Source organism: Hoplias malabaricus, chromosome 4 (genome assembly GCF_029633855.1).
Source record: "Hoplias malabaricus isolate fHopMal1 chromosome 4, fHopMal1.hap1, whole genome shotgun sequence".
In the NCBI taxonomy this organism is placed as follows: Eukaryota; Metazoa; Chordata; class Actinopteri; order Characiformes; family Erythrinidae; genus Hoplias; species Hoplias malabaricus.
In genome coordinates this window covers 67,267,461-67,291,132 of record NC_089803.1, presented here as the reverse complement: position 1 = coordinate 67,291,132, position 23,672 = coordinate 67,267,461, and the positions used below count along the sequence as shown (strand labels likewise).

The window sequence follows — 23,672 nt, the reverse complement described above, 5'->3', positions numbered from 1 at the left end:
TAGCTGCTCGAGATTAGGGTAGGTACATGAGCTTTGCCTGACGTGCAGACTGACCAATTAAATGTTTACAGAGAAGGTTATCGACCAATAACGGTAGCTCTACAGTCAGACCGTCCAATCCGAAGATTTTAGGCTACTTCACCACGCCCCCTTCTCACTTAAGCGAACCAATCGGAGTAGGGGAGGGCGGGACTAGTTTGTGAACGAAATTTCTCGAAGTTCTATGTAAGCGCTAGAAAAACAAAATGCCGGACGTTTGTGAAATTCCGCCCGGACATTTTTATTAAGTCTAAAAAAAGAGGACATGTCCGGGTAAAAGAGGACGTCTGGTCGCCCTAAATTAACATATGTTAATCCATAAAGGCCTCACCAAAGTGTGCTGGTGATAAGCGAGTAAATGGGAATGTCCTCTTAAATGACATGGTTGCCTGGCAACAGTAGTCCACTCCAAACTAGGTTTCTTGTTTGCTTAGTACAGTTATTACTAAAAATAATTCATTTTGTTTTTAATTATATTTTATGTAGTCAGCTGTTAATACAACACATTTATATTAAAGTTACTTCTGATAAAACAACGTAGAGCACAGTTAAATTGGCTGTTGCTTACAGTATTTCAGAATGTCGTAGAATATGTAAATCTCCATATAAATGTAATATGCTATTATGTCATGAGGGCAGGGTAGTTGATTGTAGGGTATAGAGGTGTAGTTTGAGCTGGGGGGTGTACTGTTTCCTGTCCGCGTCCGTTAATGTGTGCGTGTGGAGCGGCCCTCGCCGTTTTGAGCTCCGCTCTATCGCTGCTGCTGCTGCTGGTGGCACAGCACTTTCAGTGGGTGCGCTCCTCCTCACTGCCTCTCCACACACTCCATCTACAGCTCCCGGACATCGCTCTCTTTCTCGCTCTGCTTCGCTGGACACGGAGATATCTGCGCGGGCTTTCGTTTGCTGTCTGTGTATAAGGTAAGTTAGGTAGCATACACATTAAGTACCGGCGAATCAAGACTATCTTAGCTTTGGCTAGCATCTGTTTATAGCAGGCTCAGTCCGAATCCTAAATCGCACTAAGTTCCCTATGTAGTGCACTATGAAAGTCAACGAGTAACATCTTTTACAGATATAAAAACGCATTATATGACTTGTACAAAGCCTATAAGCTACGTGGCTCTTTGTCTAACATTCATTACACTGTTTGGGTGTATGTGGTGGAATTTAAAGACTTTCAAAGTGTGCGCTATACAGGGCATAGGGAGGCATTTGGGATTGAGCCCGATGATTCAGTAGCCAGCTAACGTACATTTCCCAACAGCTAAACGTTTTCCGTGTTGTTTGAGCGATAGAGTGAACATTTCTCAATTTTTAAGAGTCGTGTGTCAGTATTTGATTCGTTTTATAAAATCTAGACGCTCAAAATGATATTGTTCAAGGCTCAACGTGTGCAGGCCAGTCTTTTCTCTTAGCTCTTGCTGGCTAAAGACAACTAGCCGTGTGTGAATGTGTTCCGTTAATTTACGTCCAATTTACTAAAGTACCTAGTTACGTGTAATAGAAATTTGTGGAATAAAATATTGAAAAAGCTTGGCCCTTTAACTAGAGGTAATAATCAGTTCAAAATTAATAATCGGCTCTGTCATTTCTCCAGGTTTTACATTAGAGAATGGCTATGAGGCAAACTCCTCTCACCTGCTCAGGCCACACAAGACCTGTTGTGGATCTGGCTTTCAGTGGAATAACCCCTTATGGCTATTTCCTGATAAGTGCTTGCAAAGGTAAGTGTGGAATCTCAGACATACTCTTTTTTGTATTTTAATTCTTAGATAAAATGTCAGATGTTTTTGTCCCCTTTGTGATTAATTCTTTTAGGGGAAAGTGATATGGCAAAGTTTGGTGTCGTTATGCTTAAAGACATCATCACAATACACAGTATTTTGACACAGACCCTGGGCTAGTATCACACTTGGCCACTAAATGTTTTGTTCAGCAATTCACCGTTTGTCCAGAAAGTTATGCTGCTTTCAGTGATTGTTAAATGTACTTTAAGTACAGCCGTCCTATGCCCAGAAAAGTGTTTATCGCAATAACAAAATTGATCTCTATAATAATAAAATATGATCAGACACTTCTACAACAGTGTAAATATAGTTTCAGTGTTGATTGAAATTAATTAACCGTGGTTAACCCTTTTATCCCTTATTATCTATTCAACCTTTGCAGATGGCAAACCAATGTTGCGCCAGGGGGACACAGGGGACTGGATTGGGACGTTCTTGGGTCATAAAGGTGCCGTTTGGGGGGCCACCTTAAATAAAGAAGCCACTAAAGCAGCTACCGCTGCTGCCGATTTCTCAGCGTAAGTGACACGCATTACAAATGTATCACATCGCAAATGTATGACTTTCTCAGTAACAGAGACTAAAATATGTTTAAGCTTTGGAGTATTTACTGTACCTGAAGATTATTTGGCCTTGTTTGATTCCATCAGTAAACACCAGTGAACTTACCAACACCAACCTAAAAAACAGCCCCATACACAGGCAGGGTATTTTTTTTCCAGACAGTGCAACCTGGTTGAAATTCCTCTCCTGGTTTTCTCTACACAAAATTTGTTTGATCAGGTAGAAATTGTCCTAAAAGTCTATCCTTCTGAAAAAAAAATTATGAAACATATAAATTAACTTAAAGGCTAAGCACCACTTAATGGACCTCCATGAATATTTCACATTATTGTAGTTACTGACATATATAAGTATGAATTAAAATGAAAATAGCAGCTTAATTTGCTTTAAAACTGAAAATTTTATTAAATTGACGGAAAAACCCGAGCTCGCTACGGAAATTCTTGAACGCAACCGTGACGTCACTGGTGGACAACAGCTGAACAACGCCGCAGTATCTAGCTAGCTAAATAACCAACATTATTCATGACAATAGCCTAGCAACGGTCTTTTAAACCTTATTCCTTGAATTAGTAAGAAATTACATGTTTTCTGACTATCAATAAACACAAGTTAGGAACTCAAATTCCACTGTATTTATTTACATAGAGCTGGTGCTTAGCCTTTAAAGAACTGTATAAAAGTTATGCCACTGTTGAAATCTCCTAATGTTTTGGGGAGGTTGTTTTACTTGACATTACATGAGAGAGCAACAGGCAGCGTTACATAGCGTTCTTCATCGTTGTTTTTGCAGAAAGGTGTGGGATGCAGTCACTGGTGATGAGGTCCTCACCCTGGCACACAAGCACATTGTTAAATGTGTTAACTTCACACAGGTAATGGACCATTGTATTACATTATTGCTTCATGAAGGGTTGTCTCATTGAGTCAAACAAAACAAATCAGACCAATCAAAGATTTTTCTTTTATTTGTGTCATATTATGCAATATAATAAAATATCCTCCGTTGTTTCGTATGTTAACAGGACAGTAACTGCCTCTTGACTGCAGGAAACGATAAATTGCTGCGCATCTATGACCTCAGCAAACCCGAAGCAGGTATAGAAAATAACCAATGAACAGCAAGTTTCAGTGAAACTGAGAGAGACAAAGACATAATATCTGCCCCCTCCCTCCACCCATAATTGAAATTGTGGACTCTAATGGTGAACTAGAAGTTCAACAAAAGCCTACTTTTTATGAATGAGCTGGTGTTTTGTTTCATTCATAGAGCCTCAAGAGATCTCTGGCCACACATCAGCGATTAAGAAAGCTCTGTGGTGTAACAATGACCAGCAGATTCTCTCTGCTGCAGATGACAAAACTATACGGTAAGTTGAATTGGTGTGTGTGTAGAGAGTGTATTAAGTACATACTGTGTCTTGTACCCACATGTCATTTAATAGGCACTCCTACTAGCACACATTATACGTTTACAATTGCTGACCATTTAATATCCCTTACTGCACAGTTTTTGTTGTTTTGTTGTGTGTGTTTGTTTGGTTTGTTTTTCTTCCTTTTTCTGCTGCTATCTACTTCATTCATGAAATGACAGGAACACTATAGTAATACCTCTGACTATATAATGAGTTGTAAGGTACAGCTATAGTCTTACTGTACACTTAATTTCTGTCCCAAAACCTAGTACACTGCCTGAGTAGGCACTGACCAAGTAGGCAGCAGTCTATCCTCATGAGGCAGATTCCTTAGACCCTCCAATTGGAGAGTGATAGGCCCTGCCAGCTTGTTCCTGCCCACTGCGCGCAATCTGTGTTTAATTACCTCAGCTACTAGCCTCATAGATTCTGTTCTTCCTGTTTTTAACACGATTAATAATTTTTGTTCTGGGGAAAGAAAGATGGAGGCAGACATTCTACCATGGGATTACCTCAGAATTTGTTCCTGAGAATTTGTTCAATACTGCCTTAAAATCTAGCCAGATTAAGGTATCTCTGTAAGCACACTCAAGAGCATGCACACTCTGATGTAAAATGCTATCTGTAGGCAGCTCACTGGGTTTTGGGACAGACCCTTAGTGTGTGAACAAGGAGAAGTGTGTGACTGAAATCAGTCCTCAAGTCTTCACAGGCAATCCACATGTTGGGATCGAGCAAATAGGTGGACTGTCTGTCTGTGAGCCACGTCACAACCATGTTGGTGTTGCTGTGGTGCTCAGAATGAACCAACACCCAAATAAACCCATTATAGGGGCACTGCCTCTTTCCAGTGATGATCTGGAAACCTACAAACTCATTGGTCATAGGGCTCCACACTTTTAAAAAGTAAATCCTTTTTAACACATTGCTCTGCTCTTTAGCCTTTGGGACAGAAACACTGGAGAAGCAGTGAAGACTCTTTCATTTGAAGCATCTGTCAGTAGCATGGAATACATTCCTGATGGGGAGATCCTTGTCCTCACCTATGGAAGGACCATTGCTTTCTACAAAGCTCACACGTAAATATTTCCTATTTGCTGTTCCTCCATAGTAAAATTTTGTGGATTACTAGTTCCAGTGAAACACGCACTATGTGTCAGCCCAGGTTTGCATGAAAACAAACAGGTGCAGAATATGATTAAAGGTGGCTTTGTGTTTTGGATGTCCCTTTGTAATGTTAATTTACCTGCCTTAATAAATCTCTGCCAGACTCATTCCAGGCAGGAAATTTAATAGGAAAGTAAAAGAATGTACCACATTTTAAATTATTGTCATTTTTGTGTATGCCTAATCCTTGATTTATATTATCAGTATGTGTCTCAATATCTCTTATGTCTCTTTTTCCTGTAGCTTGGACCTGATTAAAACGGTTGATGCCCCAGCCTCCATTCACTCTGCATCACTACATCCTGATAAAGATTTCTTTGTGGCTGGAGGGGATGATTTCAAGCTCTACAAATATGACTACAGTACAAAGGAGGAAATGGGTAAGAATCTAAAACAAGGGTGATCACCATCCCTACAATCAGTAAAGTACTGTCATGATTTAGGATCAGCTTCCTACCCTATACCCTATACTAAAACGTGTTCTGCTTTGGTTAAAATTGATTCATTCATTCATTATCTGTAAGCGCTTATCCAGTTCAGCGGTGGGTCCAGAGCCTACCTGGAATCATTGGGCGCAAGGCGCGAATACACCCTGGAGGGGGCGCGAGTCCTTCACACTTTTTGAGTCACTAATCCACCTACCAACGTGTGTTTTTGGACTGTGGGAGGAAACCAGAGCACCCGGAGGAAACCCACGCTGACACAGGGAGAACACACCAACTCCTCACAGACAGTCACCCGGAGGAAACCCATGCAGACACAGGGAGAACACACCAACTCCTCACAGACAGTCACCCGGAGGAAACCCACGCAGACACAGGGAGAACACACCACACTCCTCACAGACAGTCACCCAGAGGAAACCCACGCAGACACAGGGAGAACACACCACACTCCTCACAGACAGTTACCCGGAGCAGGAATTGAACCCACAACCTCCAGGCCACTGGAGCTGTGTGACTGCGACACCTACCTGCTGCGCCACCGTGCGTGGTTAAAATGATTTCCAACAAAAAAAAATGTGCTCAGTTTCACCTCCAGGACATATTTCATTTATCTACTTTAAACTTGCTTTACTTTAATAATGAAAGATTATACATATTCACCTCTCCTTATGGAGAAGAGTATGCAGTGTACCTTAAGAGAACACAACTGGATTTCAAAACCGCTGTTTTACATTAACACTGTTTGTACCAATAATGTACATTTACAGTACCTTTTCTGAGTGTAGTAATATTGTGAAATATTGTTTAACAATATAGAAAGTTGATGTTATGCTGGATTTTGAAAGATGTGTTAACACAAAGCCACATAATTATTTTTTTTATGATTACAGACAAGTCCAGGTTGGCCACTGTGTCCAAACATATTTGCTGTTGTTTTTGCCAATAGCAACAAAATAATTACTTTTTTTCCCTCAAAAAATCAGAGTCCTATAAGGGTCACTTTGGACCTGTGCACTGTGTGCGCTTCAGCCCTGACGGAGAACTGTATGCCAGCGGTTCTGAGGATGGGACTCTGCGCCTGTGGCAGACAGCTGTGGGGAAAACGTACGGCTTGTGGAAGTGTGTCCTTCCAGGTGAGTTTAAAATGTATTTCAGCTGAAGTGTTGCTTAACCACTGGTTTGCAAACAGCATATATTTTATGTGCCCTAGTTTTCTGTAAACGTGTCATGTATGTTTCCAAATAGTCGTTACAATTCAATTTATTTTAACATTTTTTTGAGTGCCTAGAAAACTGCTACGTAATTGCAGCTATCTTTCATTAATTCATCATTTTGACAATACAACCAGGCTCACAGTAATACATTTCAGCATTTTAGTTCAAAGTAGTGCTGTCCCTAAACTTCCTCACTTGTCCCTTGCAGAGGAGCTGGCCTCTGAGAATTCAGATGCACTGTACTGCCCTCCAGCTGAGATCAAAGCTTGAGGGATGCAGAGGAAAGTGGTAGGAGAGGTTCGGAAAGGGCTGGGGCAGTGAGCCCACGCCCCTGCAGAGTGCTGTGCCACCCTGACTCCATCTCCTGAAACAGCCTGGGGAGCTGAGCTTAACGTGGGGAGTATGAGGAATCCAACAACACATTCAAGCAAAGCACCAGGAGGAAGTAGTAGAGATGGGAGACCCCCAGCTGCCTACTCTCTCTCTGATGCTGTATCATGTCAGCTCCTCAATAGTGAGTGGTCTGTTTCCACAGCACTGTGAACACCTTGCTTTTTTTTTTTTGTTTTGTTTGTTTTTTTCTTTCCCTTTCCTTTTTGGATTTGTGCTTTTAAACAAAAAATGTTTTTCATTAAAGGGAATACACAGTGCTCACATTCAGTTTGATGATAACTCAGTGGAAGTGATCCTGAGGAGAAATGTAATATCAAATGCTGATATTATTCACAGTGGTATCTTGTGGTGTAATAACATGCATACCCAGATACTGGGGTGTTTTGGACTGCAACGTGTAAACGCTTAAAAGCGACTTAAGTTCTTAACTTGTTTGTCTTTGGTTGCAACATGGCTGTTGTATCATTTAGTCAATAAAATATTGGTGATGTGCCATTTATCAGCATGTTTATTCCATTAATACAGATATTGTTTCCGTGACTCATTCAGCAGTAAATTTTGAATTTTGAATTATTTTCTGAGACTGTTCAAAGTTAAATGTTTATTACCAGAATTAACCAGCAGGTGGTAGCCTCAGTCCTAACTGCTTCAATTAAGCTGGCAAGTCGGAATGCATATTTTCCTTTTTTTTTTTCCCCTGACACAATTCTTCTCATTTAAACCAAAAGCTTTTTTTTTTTGTCTCATTTCCCAATAGATTTCTAGCTTCTCTGTTATGTTTACAAACTTCAGGCAGGCAGCAATATTTCTTTTTGGAGAGGATTGGCTTTCTTCTTGCACTAATTGTTGTTTTGGGTTCTCCTGATGGTGGACTCATGAACATTAACATAGAGAGAAAGAGAGAGAGATCGTTATTTACTTAGAAAGTATATTATAAAAGTCAATGCTGCCATTTTATATCTTCAGTGTTAATGTACGAAAATGCCAGTGCTGCCAGTGTATGCTGTTCCTGGTAGTGCACCTGAAAAACAAAAGATAAAAAAAATAAAATATTTCAGCCACTAATGTTTCTACAAATGTTTCTGATGTCACAAAGCAGTTTTACAGACTTCCAGGTCCTAGACCCAAGTGACCAAGCCAAGGAAAAAGTAGCAAGATAAGACTCCTACATTATGGTACAGTGCCGATGTTTGGGTGTTTCATTTCTTGGAAATAATTTCTGTAAACAGAAAATAGCTCACTCTGACCCTGAATTCGATAAGTGGCTACAATCGATGAATGAATAAAAATGGTGTTAATGATTTCTCATTGATTTCTGTGTTTATGTTGATGATGCCTTGGCAATTAAAACAAAGGCTGAAGGGAAAGAAACTGAGTAGTGTAACAGGAAGCAGGATTTCTCAGTTTAGCCAGATAATGTCCAGCTTGTCCGGAGCAGAGCTGTGAGAGACTACTATTGGACAGTCCTCAACTTTAGGCTTAAAGGAACACTAGGTAAGATTTGTATTTTCTCCACTGTACAAAAATCAGTATGGAAGGAGGGTGGTTTGGGCAGTTTCCACAGGGCTAATCCAAATGTAGCAACAACAGAGGCTCTGTTGTCCCTTTCACAGGTCAGTGTATCATCACAATGATTTTGAAGCTCTAATTGTAAGCTAATTTCGTATCGTTCCTTTAAGTTAGCTGGCGAAACCCCTTGTATTACTATTTTGTGATAACATTTTATTGGCTCCTGCAGGTAAACAACAATGAAAAGCTAATCTTATTGGTCCCAGCCTTGCGACGCTCTCCATATTGGTTCCGTTAACATTTTGGGGCAGGCGCTTGAATGCGGGAGACTTTTCCTCCAATGAGAAGGGCCGTTCTTCTTTCGCTGACCAATCAGTTGCGCGCTCTACCAGTGGCCACTTGGGCAGTGGTTTAAAAGTGGTTTATTGCCTGTTTAGTGTTAGTAGAAAACCCGTGTTTGAGCAGGAGGAAGGATAGTGACAGATAAAGATACAGAGGAGCAGACATGTCTGAGTTTCTGGAGGACCCGTCCGTCCTCACTAAAGAGCAGCTGAAGACCGCTTTGTTGGCCAACAACGTGGTGTTGCCGAGCGGAGAGCAGAGGAAGAGTGTGTATGTGGAGCTTTACCTGAGACACCTGACTTCTCCGAGCCGGAGAAGCACCACCCCGGACCTGTATTCCAGCGACGACGAGCGGCGGCCGGTCTCTAACAGCAGCCGCTCCGCCAGGGTGGGCTCCCTCTCACGGTCACTTTCACTCTTCTGTGCATGAGTGTGTTTTTCCACACGGTTAACAATACCAGCTGTTTGGTTTCGCTTAAAAAAAAAAAGTACTCCTGCAGCTCTGTAACATCTCCATACCTTCAGTGTGCTGTGTCTAGAAGTGTAGGAGATGCTGAAAATGCTTGCACAGTTCCTCTAATCTCTCTTTCGTTCATAAAAGTCCCTGATAGGACCTAGGTGACAGAAGAATTATATATAAACCTCAGCGTTAAGCTATTTTCTAAAGCTTTGAAGCAACTTGGAAGACTTTTTTTAGGGAACTGAAATTCCTAAGACATTTCTGTGACAGTTTCTGTTCCTATTTCTCTTGCTCCCCACCATTTTACTGTTTACAAATAGTGTGTTGAACATTGCCAGTACTTTGAAGAGATCTCCTATAGTTTGTCGATTCATTCCCATTCCCCTTCTTAAACCCGAAAAAGCCATTTCAAATTAAATATTTAAAAAACAGGGAAATGCCCTTAAATCGTGTTAGATGTGATGATACATTCGTCTTCATTAAAGGGACACTATGTAATATTTTTACTTTAAAATTACAGCATAAAAATCATTGTGATGCTTCACTGACTCCTAATAAGGAGAGTAGAGCTTCTGTTGTTGGTACTCAGCACTGCAGAAACTCCCCATTTATCTCAGTACAGGGGAGCACACGGAGGGGGGGAAATGGAATCTTACATAATGTCCTTTTAAGTATGTGCACCCCACTTCTTTCTCTGCGCACCTTTCTGCCATTCACCTGCAGTTCAAAAGCCTGACCTGCAAGTTTATGACATAAGAAACCTCGTCTGTCTGAAACCACCTACTCAGATTGTGTAGTTTCAAAGTGGAAATGCTTGGACATGCCATTGCTTGATTATTTAGCTTATGATGCATCTTCTAGTGTATGAGCAACATCACGTGGAGGTCAACTCTTCCTGAAAACACTTCAGTTGTCCACTTACAGCTTGTATCATTTCCACGGATAAAATATGACGTTCTGGAGCTGCACATGAGCTACACGTGCTCAGTCCCATGCCTCAGTATTTGGTTGTGCAGTGTGACTGTGTTCTCTAAAGCTCCATCCAATACCTTTGGGATGAATAGCAGAGCTAATAATCAATCAGTTCCTGGTGTCACAAATTTTCTCCTTGTTTAATCTTGCCACATCCTCCCAGAAAAGTTCAGCCACTGAAAGCTTCTCAGCGGAGTAGGGGAAGAGAAGAAACATTGGAGGTAGCAGGTGTCCACAAACTTTTGAATAGAGTGCTACACATGTTGTTCGACACCTGTCACAGGTCTTAATCCTGATGTGCAGAGGCATGTTGGATATTGCTAGTCCTGTTCATTCAGAGTTATCTAATGTAAACAAATGCTGTTTCCCAAGTTGGAGGAAGATAAAAGAAAAAGACGTTTGAGGTTTAGAATTGCTAACTAATTCAAGCAGAGGTGTGCCACATTAAAGTAAACACAATGCTTTTACCCTTTAGGTAAAAAAAACATGCTTTCTTTGGATTTGTTGTATGAAAGGCCTGTGCAAGGATTTCTTTACCGAACAGACATTATATTAAATTACATTTTGCAACATCATCTCAGGTGGCGCAGCAGCTAGTGTCGCAGTCACACAGCTCCAGGGACCTGGAGGTTGTGGGTTCGATTCCTGCTCCGAGTGACTGTCTGTGAGGAGTGTGGTGTGTTCTCCCTGTGTCTGCATGGGTTTCCTCCGGGTGACTGTCTGTGAGCAGTGTGGTGTGTTCTCCCTGTATCTGCATGGGTTTCCTCCGGGTGCTCCAGTTTCCTCCCACAGTCCAAAAACACACGTTGGTTGACTCAAAAGGTGTCCATGGGTGTGAGTGAATGTGTGTGTGTTGCCCTGTGAAGGACTGGCGCCCCCTCCAGGGTGCATTCCCGCCTTGCGCCCTATGATTCCAGGTAGGCTCTGGACCCACCGCGACCCTGAACTGGATAAGGCTAAAGTGCCCTAACCCACAAATGCTACAAGCTCAGTGGTTTCTCATATTGTATGTGTGCAAAAAATTGCTGGGGTATGTGTGAGTTCACTGCCATAGATGAGTTAAATGTGGAGTCTCCACGAGGGGATTAGAAAAAATAATAGTCCTTCTCCTCCTCGTCCTTCTGTTCTGATTGGCTGTCTCTCGTCAAAATTCAGCCAACCCTTCCTGAAACCCTTCCTGTGCCATTGTGTGCCTGAGCAGCCTGAACTGCTGAGGGCTGAATAAGCAATAATAAAATGTAGTGTTTTCTGTGACATTACACATACACTACGTTTTATCTCTCTCCTCTCCTTTGTCCAGGGGTCTGAGGATGGCTACAGCTCATGACTGTTTTCATTGTGGGTTTGGTCGCTTTATTGAGGAAATAGTTGCTTGGGAGGAGGAATTTGGACTTATGATGCCAGATGTGTGCTTGTCCAAACTTTCTTCAAAGGCTTGCACTAATGTTTATAGTTTTACTTAAAGGAACACTCCTGTGTTTTACAACCCGATCTCAGCTCTTAGTTACGTTTTCGTTTTCCACTATTAATTATTTTGGCACAATTGTCCATATTTTAAAGGTCTTAATACCTGAATAACTGCAGATTTGTGTTGTTTTAACTGTGATTAACTGGTGATTTTTGTTTGGAGTAAAGGAGAATATGGCAGATATAGGCTTGGTTCCCATAATTAAAAACTGTGTGATCACAGTGCAAACACCACTAAGATATGTCTGGAGAACAAGTCTGTCAGGCTCATGTTCTGACCTGGATAAAGTCTAGATTGAAATCTCTTGGGGCGGCACGGTGGCGCAGCAGGTAGTGTCGCAGTCACACAGCTCCAGGGACCTGGAGGTTGTGGATTCGATTCCCGCTCCGGGTGACTGTCTGTGAGGAGTTGGTGTGTTCTCCCTGTGTCTGCGTGGGTTTCCTCCGGGTGACTGTCTGTGAGGAGTGTGGTGTGTTCTCCCTGTGTCTGCGTGGGTTTCCTCCGGGTGCTCCGGTTTCCTCCCACGGTCCAAAAACGCACGTTGGTAGGTGGATTGGCGACTCGAAAGTGTCCGTAGGAGTGAATGTGTGAGTGTGTGTGTTGCCCTGGCGTCCCCTCCAGGGTGTATTCCCGCCTTGCGCCCGATGATTCCAGGTAGGCTCTGGACCCCCCGCGACCCTAAATTGGATAAGCGGTTACAGATAATGGATGGATGGATGAAATCTCTTGACGAGTATCTTGAATATTTGTATATTTCTTTGGTTTAAACTCATTCTGGCTTGGGAATGTTTTATTTAAGACTCTTAAACCTTTGTGAAATGTCCCTATAGGGCTTCAACATTCAGAGAATTAAAGTGGGAAGAATCCATTGCTAATATTTACCTTGAAAAACCCTATTGTTTTGCATGTGGTGTTTTTTACGGCTGTGTCCTGGCTTTTCCTGAAATGGTCTATTTCCCAGTAGTATACACCTGTTGTGCAGTAGTCACTTCAGTATTTAGTTTATTCCCAATGAAGTTTGGAAAACTGTGGCTGACCACTTGAATGCCTCTTTATTTGCAAGAACAGATGTCTGGCACAGGGGGCACGTGAGTGTTAACACTAACTCTGAACCACACTGAGTGAGTACTGTCTGGACCGATGATGTCAGAAAACCCAAGAGCCTTGGCCCAAGTTGTAGGAAGGGAATGTGCACTTTTTAATAGAAGTCTAGTACTGAATGTAGAGTGAGCATAGATTTGGGATGCATGCTTTCCTCTATAGTCTGGAGTGGTGTGGCTGGGGGACCGAGGAAAGGTCCTCCTCCCTCACTCTTCCTCTTGGAATGTGTGTTTATGAAATTTGGTCCTTGAACGGGCATCGTTCCAAATCCCCTTCAGAAGGCCTCGAGGTATTTCTAAGGAACTGCGAGGAGTGAGGACTTTTTGACGCTAATAATTCTACTTTCAATGTCTCGCCCTCTCTACTCGCACTCATGAGATACACCTATATGTGCACTGCTTTGCCTCTCACTGTTTTTCTGCTTCAGCTCAATCACATGTTTTTGTTTTTGTGGAGCGAGCCATGGCGGAGCTCCAGGGGAATGTGGCTGGAGCTGCAGTATTCCTGCTCTATCTTTTTCTGCAACAGTTAAACCCACTCCCAGCCCCAGTGACTCCATTAATCTGGAGTTTTCTTGCAGCCTTTGTGTAGACGATCAAGTGGATATTATTTCATTTGTTCTTTCTGTTATCAACATTTTACCATTGTCACTATTTGAAATGGCCTTTTGTTGAAACATTTCTGGATGGACCGATATATATAAAGTTATATGTCAAGGATTGTATAAATTGTTACTGTTTTTCATCCTTAAGAACTACATTTAAGGGGGATTTAAAGTTTTGTTTTGAAAGCAGCACACATTTGAACTCATTTTCTTCCTGACTTTAGAACTTTAATGCTCTGTGTTATCCAGATTAGTGTCAGGAATGGCATGAATGGCTTACACAGATTGTGCTAATGCTGCTGACCTGAGCCCCTTCATGGACAAGTACATATATTTTCACTTTAGTGTTGCAGTCACACAGCTACAGGGACCTGGAGGTTGTGGGTTCGATTCCCGCTCCGGGCGACTGTCTGTGAGGAGTGTGGTGTGTTCTCCTTGTGTCTGCGTGGGTTTCCTCCGGGTGCCTGACTGTGAGGAGTGTGGTGTGTTCTCCTTGTGTCCACATGGGTTTCCTCCGGGTGACTGTCTGTGAGGAGTGTGGTGTGTTCTCCCTGTGTCTGCGTAGGTTTCCTCCGGGTGACTGTCTGTGAGGAGTGCGGTGTGTTCTCCTTGTGTCCACGTGGGTTTCCTCTGGGTGCTCTGGTTTCCTCCCACAGTCCAAACACACATGTTGGTAGGTGGATTGGCGACTCAAAGGTTTGTGTATGTGTTGCCCTGTGAAGGACTGGCGCCCCCTCCAAATGTATTCCTGCCTTGTGCCCAATGATTCCAGGTAGGCTCTGGACCCACCGTGACCCTGAACTCTATAAGCACTTACAGATAATGAATGAATGAAAATGTTTACAGTATTCTTTAGTGAGCAGCGTTCATGGTTAGAACGCTGTGATTCTATACTCAAGGTTTTATATTTTGTGGCTTCCGCTTGTGTGTCTTCAAACTGACAACAGCACATAGTTTAATTTTCCTGCAGAAGCTTTTAAATATTTTGCAGATTATGTGGAATATATTTCACTTCGTTACAGATTCATACATAACATGTGTATGCTTATTTTGGTTAAATAAATGTGAGTAGAAGAATTTGTTCATTCATTCTTTGTCTGTAACCCTTATCCAGTTCAGGGTCGCGGTGGGTCCAGAGCCTACCTGGAATCATTGGACGCAAGGCAGGAATACACCCTGGAGGGGGTGCCAGTCCTTCACAGGGCAACACACACACACTCACACCTACGGCCATTTTTGAGTCGCCAATCCACCTACCAACATGTGTTTATAGAATGTGGGAGGAAACCGGAGCACCCGGAGGAAACCCACACAGACACAGGGAGAACACACCACACTCCTCACAGACAGCCACCCGGAGGAAACCCACGCAGATACAGGGAGAACACACCACACTCCTCACAGACAGCCACCCGGAGGAAACCCACGCAGACACAGGGAGAACACACCACACTCCTCACAGACAGCCACCCGGAGGAAACCCACGCAGACACAGGGAGAACACACTCCTCACAGACAGTCACCCGGAGGAAACCCACGCAGACACAGGGAGAACACACCACACTCCTCACAGACAGTCACCCGGAGTGGGAATCGAACCCACAGTAGAAGAACTCAAATTTAAAATTATGCATCAAAATCTGATGTTAATTTCTGAAATCTGAATCTATTTTCTGTTTTGTCCCTCTCCAGAAAGCCACGAAGAAGACTGACGGACCCCGGCTAGAGGAGATAGATGTGACTGAACTGACAACCAAAGGTCTGAAAGACCAACTTTTGGCGTTTTGTTTCTATATATTCTGAGCTTCTATAACTGCTAATCACTTCCTGTACCGCTTGACAACAGTTGCATCAAATCTAAAGATCCCTGCAGTGGTTTTAAGGGGCTGAAACAGAGAAACAGAGACTGTTTCTTTGTTGCAAAACAGAAAAGGGAAATGCACGTTTTCGTATAAAGTCAGGCTCATGGTTGTAGTCGCAGAGGGCAGGATTATAGCTCTATGCTTACTCACAGCTGTAGGGCCCGTTCACTTCACTGAGCAGTGTTTTTACCAGGTGTCTGCACCGTTTAGAAAATGCAGAATTGATACTTGGACTGCTCAAAGTTTTTAACCGTTATCATGATTGCTCAGAGTGTATCAAATTACAGTAAATGTATACAGTATGAGTCGCTTCATCACTTGTGACGTGCACAAAACCCCTCTCTCCTGAAATAGAAACTTCTAGAAAAGTTTACATTATTCATATTCACAAACCAAACTTTTCGTTTAACCTCCTCAGTCCCGAGAGAGGACACATCAAAAACAAATGATGTTTTGCTAAGAAATATGTTTACTACAGCCATTTAAAAGTCACAGTACAATTTTTTTTTTTTTAAATTGCATGGAGACTTTAAGATATTCAGTGTCCAGTATACTGGACATTTGGAATTAAGGGCATAGACTCCGCATGAGTTTAAAAATTTCAAATATTTATTACGACTAACACAGTATCCATCCATCCATCCATTATCTGTAACCGCTTATCCAATTTAGGGTCGCGGGGGGTCCAGAGCCTACCTGGAATCATCGGGCGCAAGGCAGGAATACACCCTGGAGGGGACGCCAGTCCTTCACAGGGCAACACACACACACACACACTCACACCTACGGACACTTTCGAGTCGCCAATCCACCTGCAACGTGTGTTTTTGGACTGTGGGAGGAAACCGGAGCACCCGGAGGAAACCCACGCGGACAACACACCAACTCCTCACAGACAGTCACCCGGAGCGGGAATCGAACCCACAACCTCCAGGTTCCTGGAGCTGTGTGACTGCAACACTACCTGCTGCGCCACCGTGCCGCACACAGTATCCAAAGCAAGTGTATTTTCTATGTTAAGTGTTAGGGGAATCATGTAATACATTTTTACAGTAAAAATTACATACTAATATGGAAGTACATATAAACATTTTGCAGTAGATTTCCATTAGTTTAAAACAACTGAATTATCTTATTCATGTTCCTCATTTATCACTATTCAAGTCAACACATTAAGCATCTTGCTTCTATTTTTTTCTTTAATTTCTCTTAGATTTATTTTCATATAATCCATGTAGTATGCACTAAATGTATTTCATAAAAATTTGTTAATAAAAATAGAATTACTAAAACCTCCGGTCAAAATATTCAGCATGTCAGTTTTGCTACATCCAAATTGTTGACAAAATGCAAATTGTTTCTCAATTTGTAGAACCTGTCCCTTGGGATCTGAGTAATGGCTGGATTTGTTGGATTTACTGGTTTGTAACACAATCTAATGCGTGGTAAACGCAAGCATCCCATCACAATGTGTGATTTCAGACTGTGATGTTTTGAGCCCAGGCGGCACGGTGGTGCAGCAGGTAGTGTCGCAGTCACACAGCTCCGGGTGACTGTCTGTGAGGAGTGTGGTGTGTTCTCCCTGTGTCTGCGTGGGTTTCCTCCGGGTGACTGTCTGTGAGGAGTGTGGTGTGTTCTCCCTGTGTCTGCGTGGGTTTCCTCCGGGTGACTGTCTGTGAGGAGTGTGGTGTGTTCTCCCTGTGTCTGCGTGGGTTTCCTCCGGGTGACTGTCTGTGAGGACTTGGTGTGTTCTCCCCGTGTCTGCGTGGGTTTCCTCCGGGTGACTGTCTGTGAGGAGTTGGTGTGTTCTCCCCGTGTCTGCGTGGGTTTCCTCCGGGTGACTGTCTGTGAGGAGTGTGGTGTGTTCTCCCTGTGTCTGCGTGGGTTTCCTCCGGGTGACTGTCTGTGAGGAGTGTGGTGTGTTCTCCCTGTGTCTGCGTGGGTTTCCTCCGGGTGACTGTCTGTGAGGAGTGTGGTGTGTTCTCCCTGTGTCTGCGTGGGTTTCCTCCGGGTGACTGTCTGTGAGGACTTGGTGTGTTCTCCCCGTGTCTGCATGGGTTTCCTCCGGGTGACTGTCTGTGAGGAGTTGGTGTGTTCTCCCCGTGTCTGCGTGGGTTTCCTCCGGGTGACTGTCTGTGAGGAGTGTGGTGTGTTCTCCCTGTGTCTGCGTGGGTTTCCTCCGGGTGACTGTCTGTGAGGAGTTGGTGTGTTCTCCCCTTGTCTGCGTGGGTTTCCCCCGGGTGCTCCGGTTTCCTCCCACAGTCCAAAAACACATGTTGGTAGGTGGATTAGCGACTCAAACGTGTCCGTAGGTGTGAGTGAATGTGTGTGTCTGTGTTGCCCTGTGAAGGACTGGCGCCCCCTCCGCCTTGCGCCCAATGATTCCAGGTAGGCTCTGGACCCACCGCAACCCTGAATTGGATAAGCGATTACAGATAATGAATGAATGAATGAATGTTTTGAGCCGTGTACCATTTTGCAAAGCTCGTATGTTAGTTTGGTCACTAACTAGACCCCAAAATTCATCATCAAAGTACTGTTGAAAGTAGTTCTAAAGTGTCCAGTGTTCTCTGTCTGCATCAGGTGTGTACTGTGGATCCACATATGCTGGAACATCAAAAGGTTTGAATGCTGCATGCTTGAATAAGAGCCGTGATTGTCCAGACTGTTCAGCTTCCTGTAAAATATTTCATAAGGACCACCTTAATTTAAAAACAATATTTACAATTACAAATATACAGTGTACATACCCATTTGTTTCTCATGCTTTAAGTGCAGTCTTAGGTTAAATAAAAATGTCCATTAAAATGTATTTTAGACCAGGCTTGGTAATCTGGAGCTGATACCCCCTACTACATAATATACTTACAATTAACAAAATTGAACAATATTTAAAATTACAATGCCTTTTATTTTAACATTAAGCTAAGTTTGATTTAAGTTACCTCTTCCTTTTCATCTGGCATGTCCTCAGAATCACTGGAGTCCCTATCACTTTCCCTGTCCTGTGTATATTCATCCTCACTACTCTCAACACTGCAGTCACTATCATCTAGTAACTGAAGAACATCTTCTACTGTTAGGCCTAAACAGACATGAGAAGATAAGCATACCAGGAAATCTATGAACAATAATGCAATATCGATCATTAGATGCACGTACTCGCAATACATAGAATGTTAAAGTCAGCAACATTCCATAGACTAATTCCCAATGTCCATATAGCTGGACATAAATGTTTCGCTCGAAATTTGGGACTGTGAAAATAACTTTCCATTGTTGGTATAATTATTTTTCGTATCAGTATACGTCTAAAATAACATATGTACAAAGACTTTTCAGTTAACAATATGGAATAATGAAGAAAAACTTACGTTTTGTTCGATCACGAAGGCGGGGTGCGTCTTTCTTAGGTGCTGCCATTTCCAGGACTATTTTCGACAACCAATCAAAAAAACCTAAACGTACTTGACCAACCAATAGAAAGCCGTAGTTGGGCAGAAACCCGTAAAAGTGGGTGGGACGTTGAAAAACTTGCTGTCGAGTTAAAAAAGCCAGAAAAAAAATGTCCAGCATACTGGACGTTTGGAATGAGGAGGTTAATGTATTTATTGTTCCATGTAAAGCCTGACTCACATGTGGGGACTAACATGGCTTGTGTTTTGCCTCTTATGCATAAATATCACCCCCCCACACCCATTTTTCTTTTTTTCTTTTTCCTTCTTTTCCCTCTTCAGTAGGTTAGCACACAGGCTTATCAGCGCAGTTAGCTCAAGCTAGAACTGTTTGGATGACCATAAATGGTACAAGTCCTTTTTCTCGGGTGAAAACGAATCTCTGCCTGTTTACAGGGCATGCTTTTGTTGTTAGTCCCTTCTGGAAGTCATCGTACGGAGGATCATATTGGGATCTGATTGAATGGTTTGTTCAGTTATTTCAATACCATTTTTGTCTTTAATTTATTTGATTTTATAGCAGAAACTTCTAAGGTGGACGAGAAGAAGGTAGTCGCACCTCCCTCAGAGCCTCTTCAAACTGACAGGAGCCAAAATGGCAACACTGCTTCAGACCAGTACAGTGATGAGGAGGAATTTCTTTCCAGTTCAACTGCAGGTGCTTAAAGATTAAATAATGCTTATGTGGTACAGTTTTTAATACATTTATCCACAGTTGAAACCAGACATTAAACTGTAGAGGTGACTGTATGAACTCTCAATTTGTATTGCAGCTTGTGTGGAAAATTCCTTACAAAACTAACAGAAAGAAACATCCTGTGACCACAGGATTATAGCATATGGAAGCCAGTATCTCTGGCCTGTTTTTCAGTTTCAAGGCTCTTATGTTTAGTGATGATATGTTGAATTGCAATATAAAATATCTGAATTTTAAACAGGAACCGAAAATTGTGGCAACATGGTGCCTTAATATACAGTGGAACCTCTACTTACGAACTTGATCCGTTCTGTGACCCGGTTCGTAAGTGGAAAAGTTTGTTTCTCGAGTCAATTTTCCCCATTTAAAATAATGGAAAAGCAATTAATGCGTTCCAGCTCCCGCCCCGAAAGTCACCCTTTTTGCACTGATCTATGTTTACAACACTCTCAAATTAGTAAAAAAAAATACATGTAGCGTTACTAAAAATAAAAAAGAAATACAGTGGTAACAGTAATAAAAAAGAAATAATAAAGTTGTAAGTGGTTACACATCGCTACCTTGAAGACGTGACGACTGGCTGGAGCAGTAACACAGGCACTGGCTGTATGACGGGAGGTGGGGGGAGGGAGGAATAACGGAGAGTAGGCGGTGAATGTGGAACGAATTTCGATGTCTGCTATTTACACTAATGCTAAATTGCTAAAGCTACAATGTGCTAATCTTAAAAGCTCACTCAAGTCTGGGGGGCGCTGGGAGACTCGCCTATTGGGGTCAGTGGCCATTTCCAGCCGCAGGCTCGGCGGAGGCTCGGGTTCGTTTCTAGAGTCGTGGTTCGTTGGTGGAGGCAAAAAATATTTAAATTCCCAGTTCGTATCTTGGAAAGTTCGTTAGTAGAGGTTCCACTGTATTTAATAAATTGTAAAGCCGTTGTTCCTGCAAAGGCAATTGATGCCTAGTACAGATCAATGGCAAATTAACTGATATTAATGTGGTGATTGTCGATCAGAAACATCATTAGTAATTCCAGAACCTGAACCAGAACCTGAGTCAGAGCCAGTCCCAGAGCCTGTCCCGGTGGTGGAGAGGTCTTTGAGGAGTAGAGGAAAACCATCAGTCACAACCAGAACACGCAGTGGTCAGCACAAGGTAAGGAGGAGTTAAAACGCACATCAACACACACACTGGAGTAAAAACTATATAATCCCTAGCTTATCTATTGCCTGCTATTTTTTTTCATATTAACATGTAGGACTCCACCCTGTGTAGTGCAAAGTGTAAGCAAAAAAGTAGTGGTTTCTGCACTCAGAGTGTGTTTCTATATTGAACTATAAAACCATTTATAATGGGGTATAAGCTGCAAATCTTGCTGCTTATACCCCAATATAATAGTGCCCTGTCTGGGTCAGTAGCTTTAGTTTGCTAATCTGTGAAGTGCATTATGCAGGGAGTAGCCTCTCCTCCATTGTTTTGTGGCTTATGCGACAGCCCTGGGTACGTACAGGCAAAAAGACATGAAATCCGATCTGTTCATTCATGTCAAATGTCCACGATTCAGGTACCTGTGCAATTTAAACACACATATGAGTGACTCAACTCTGACTGGAAAAAATTGGATTTGACATGTCCACATAGCTCTGAAAAAAGAAAAAGAAAGAAACGTATGTTTATTTGTAATGTCATAGGTGCAGATTTGTTTTGGGGAAGTTCCAGACTTGCTAAGGCTAGAAAGGTTTGTGTAAGAACATGGGATAAGAAATTTAAAAGTAGGTCTATATTGTTTTAAGCGGTGTTACACTCTGTACCAAAGGGTTTATCTTGGGAAGCCGAACCTGCCTTGTTGGCCAAGTATGACCCACCATCCGTTCTGCCTCATAAAGCTTCAACTAGACCATCTAAAGATTTGATTCACATGATGTGCCGCCACTCCCCTCCTCCTCTGAAAGCCCTGGATAAATTCCTCCCTCCTCCATACTCTCAGATTGATTCACCCTGCCGTCTCACTCGAGAAGACCCTCTACTGGTCTCAAAGAGATTGCCTAAGGTTTGCAATGGAGTATTTTTGACTCTGTAGAGGAGGGATATCTTGGATATTTTCAATAGAATTTAACAGTAAAGGGTATCGGGGGGAAATTGTTGACTTCCATTGAAAGCTAAGAAGGTATTTTTTCCCTTCTTTTGTAAAATTACTATTTTTGTAGATGCATTTATGTTCAGACAGCCATTTAAAGCATATTTAATACTAAAACTTTAATGTGTTTCAGCACAGATAAGCATCCTGAAAAAAAAAAAAAACACTGTTGTGTAAGCATAGACATTTTTTGCTGTGTTTTTTCTAAGAAAAACACACAAGGAACACCTGTCCGCTTTACTCCAATAACAGGACTACTCTGCGTCTAAAGTGGCGCTACTATGCGGAAAGCAAACCAAAATCCATAAGGTCTTCTCTCCACACTTCAACCCTGTATATGAGCAAGACCACACTCTCCAGAGACCACTACCGGTAATGCCACAAAATGATTGCTGGTTCATGGTGAATAAGGTTCCTGCACATTGGGTGTCTATGCTAAAGTACCAGGTTTTGAAGCACCTCGTGAACACTGGCCTGTAACTGACACGTTCACTCACTCGTTCGCATTTATCAGGGTGAAAATTCTCCACAGACACGCAACAGTAGCACGTTTTGGCAATGCTACTTGCCATCACTCACAAGCTATGAGTTCATGTGTAGTAGATTTATATTACTTGTTAAAAAGCTAAAATAACTGGCTAATAACACGTGGAAAAATACTAGCCATTCAGCAACTGCTATTAGTTATTTTTAGAAATTGGTGCTGGGTGAGTGTTTTGGGCAAATACGGCAGGACTAGTAGTCTGTGTTTGGGTGCAGATTGAGAAGCTGTTTGCTGTTGAACACACCCCGAAACCAGCAGAAAGAGATTTCCTAAAAGAGATGTTCCCTGATGAGAATCTCAACACACATACGGGAATGAGGTGAGTTGAAAATCACTGAATTCTCTGTAGCATATGATCACTTTTTATTTGAAGTTCTTGATTTTTAAAAGTCACTGTAACAAAATTTGCTAGGTCATGTAAGTTGGTCATGAACATTTGTATTTTTGTAATAAAATCTGGCCTAATACATGGACAATAAAAAATGTACATATTTTTTTTTCTTTACATTTCTTTGTGTGTATTTTCTAACATTTGGTTACTATATTATTAGTTGCAGAAAATAAGTGATTGAATTACTTGGGCAGCAGGTAGTGTTGCAGTCACACAGCTCCAGGGACCCACCACGACCCTGAACTGGATAAGGGTTGCAGAGAATGAATGAATGAATTATTAGGTTATTCTTAATATTCTCGCTGTCTTTTCTCTTCTTTCTTCCCTAAGCGCAACCCGTCGGTCACCAATTAAAGGAGCAGCTGGCCGGCCCATCAGCGACAATCTGCAAGACACACTGCGTGCACGATTCATGGAACACAAGCAGACCACCTCATCCTACACAGAGAGCCGTTCCGTCCATTGCAATAGCGTCACGCCCCTCTCAGCCATTCCTTTCTCTGCAGTAACCCTGTCCAACTTTCCCAAGTCTGCAGCACCTCCTAGTGTACGAGCCAAAGCCTGGTGCAGCCTGCCAGTGTGGGCACAGCTGCTGCTCCTTGGTGCTGTTGCAGCCTTCTTTTTCTCTATCTACCAGGCCATGGAGGCAAACAAAATGAACCCATTTGGCCAGCCAGATAGAAGCAGTGTACTGGACAGCACAAGCCAGTGAAATCACCCTTTCTTCAGTTCTCACTGGTCCAGGACTTTTTATTTCTGCAGCTTTGGACACCGGGTCAAAAGGTCACCCTTAACAGGTTTTTCAGTTATGAAAAAGAACGGTCTCTGATTTTGTTTTCTTTTATTAATTCGCAAATTTATTTCCTGGTATTTGGCAGAATATTCCAGTAAAGTCATTTCCAACTCACCAGTCACACATGGTGTCACCAACACTGGGAAAGTGAGGATAGTTAAATACCACCTAACGTTGGCCCTGTGCGGTGGAGGAGAGCACCATGCCCAGCCTCAAATGGCTGAGACTTCAGACCCAGTGATAAAGCTAACCCTTGGGTCATTGTCCAATCTTTTTTTTTTTTAACTGGACTATCTGACAGCTGGCCATCATCCA

The 23,672-nt window shown here is 42.5% G+C and overlaps 2 protein-coding genes and 1 long non-coding RNA gene across 9 annotated transcripts; 2 read left to right on the top strand and 1 right to left on the bottom strand.

Moving 5' to 3' along the window:
• The first annotated feature begins 379 nt into the window (after nt 1-379).
• On the top strand, nt 380-8,291 carry strap (serine/threonine kinase receptor associated protein). Of its 2 annotated transcripts, none has more exons than XM_066666893.1 (10): nt 380-960; nt 1,640-1,766; nt 2,212-2,347; nt 3,187-3,268; nt 3,419-3,491; nt 3,664-3,763; nt 4,750-4,887; nt 5,219-5,355; nt 6,405-6,554; nt 6,844-8,290. In XM_066666893.1, the coding sequence occupies exons 2-10, from the start codon at nt 1,655-1,657 to the stop codon at nt 6,903-6,905; spliced, it is 990 nt and encodes a 329-aa protein (XP_066522990.1). In that variant the 5' UTR covers nt 380-960; nt 1,640-1,654; the 3' UTR covers nt 6,906-8,290. The 2 variants fall into 2 exon arrangements, with proteins under 2 accessions (XP_066522990.1, XP_066522991.1); XM_066666894.1 differs by lacking the exon at nt 380-960 and adding an exon at nt 1,293-1,439 and having other exon boundaries at nt 6,844-8,291.
• Nucleotides 8,292-8,872: 581 nt separating this feature from the next.
• On the top strand, nt 8,873-23,297 carry tmpoa (thymopoietin a). 6 transcript variants are annotated; one of them, XM_066666886.1, is made up of 8 exons: nt 8,873-9,267; nt 15,177-15,243; nt 19,322-19,459; nt 20,529-20,647; nt 21,309-21,542; nt 21,882-22,001; nt 22,389-22,492; nt 22,895-23,297. In XM_066666886.1, exons 1-8 carry the CDS (start codon nt 9,043-9,045, stop codon nt 23,274-23,276), a joined length of 1,389 nt encoding a protein of 462 aa, XP_066522983.1. In that variant the 5' UTR covers nt 8,873-9,042; the 3' UTR covers nt 23,277-23,297. The 6 variants fall into 6 exon arrangements, with proteins under 6 accessions (XP_066522983.1, XP_066522982.1, XP_066522984.1 ...); XM_066666885.1 differs by having other exon boundaries at nt 8,875-9,267; nt 20,508-20,647; XM_066666887.1 differs by having other exon boundaries at nt 8,876-9,267; nt 20,508-20,647; nt 21,480-21,542.
• Nucleotides 17,703-18,942, bottom strand: LOC136693755 (uncharacterized). Its single transcript, XR_010802104.1, has 3 exons — nt 18,721-18,942; nt 18,292-18,431; nt 17,703-18,023 (listed from the first exon to the last, which is right to left on the bottom strand). It is a non-coding gene; the product is annotated as an uncharacterized lncRNA (long non-coding RNA).
• Nucleotides 23,298-23,672: the final 375 nt, after the last annotated feature.

Bases quoted from the DNA above. Each gene is read 5' to 3' on its own strand.
- tmpoa (XM_066666885.1), top strand. From the start codon at position 9,043: ATGTCTGAGTTTCTGGAGGACCCGTCCGTCCTCACTAAAGAGCAGCTG. The intron at 19,460-20,507 runs GTGCTTAAAGAT...ATTGTCGATCAG, and splicing joins TCTTTCCAGTTCAACTGCAG to AAACATCATTAGTAATTCCA. The intron at 21,543-21,881 runs GTTTGCAATGGA...CTCCAATAACAG, and splicing joins TCTCAAAGAGATTGCCTAAG to GACTACTCTGCGTCTAAAGT.
- strap (XM_066666894.1), top strand. From the start codon at position 1,655: ATGGCTATGAGGCAAACTCCTCTCACCTGCTCAGGCCACACAAGACCT. The intron at 3,492-3,663 runs GTATAGAAAATA...TTTCATTCATAG, and splicing joins CCTCAGCAAACCCGAAGCAG to AGCCTCAAGAGATCTCTGGC. The intron at 5,356-6,404 runs GTAAGAATCTAA...TCAAAAAATCAG, and splicing joins CAGTACAAAGGAGGAAATGG to AGTCCTATAAGGGTCACTTT.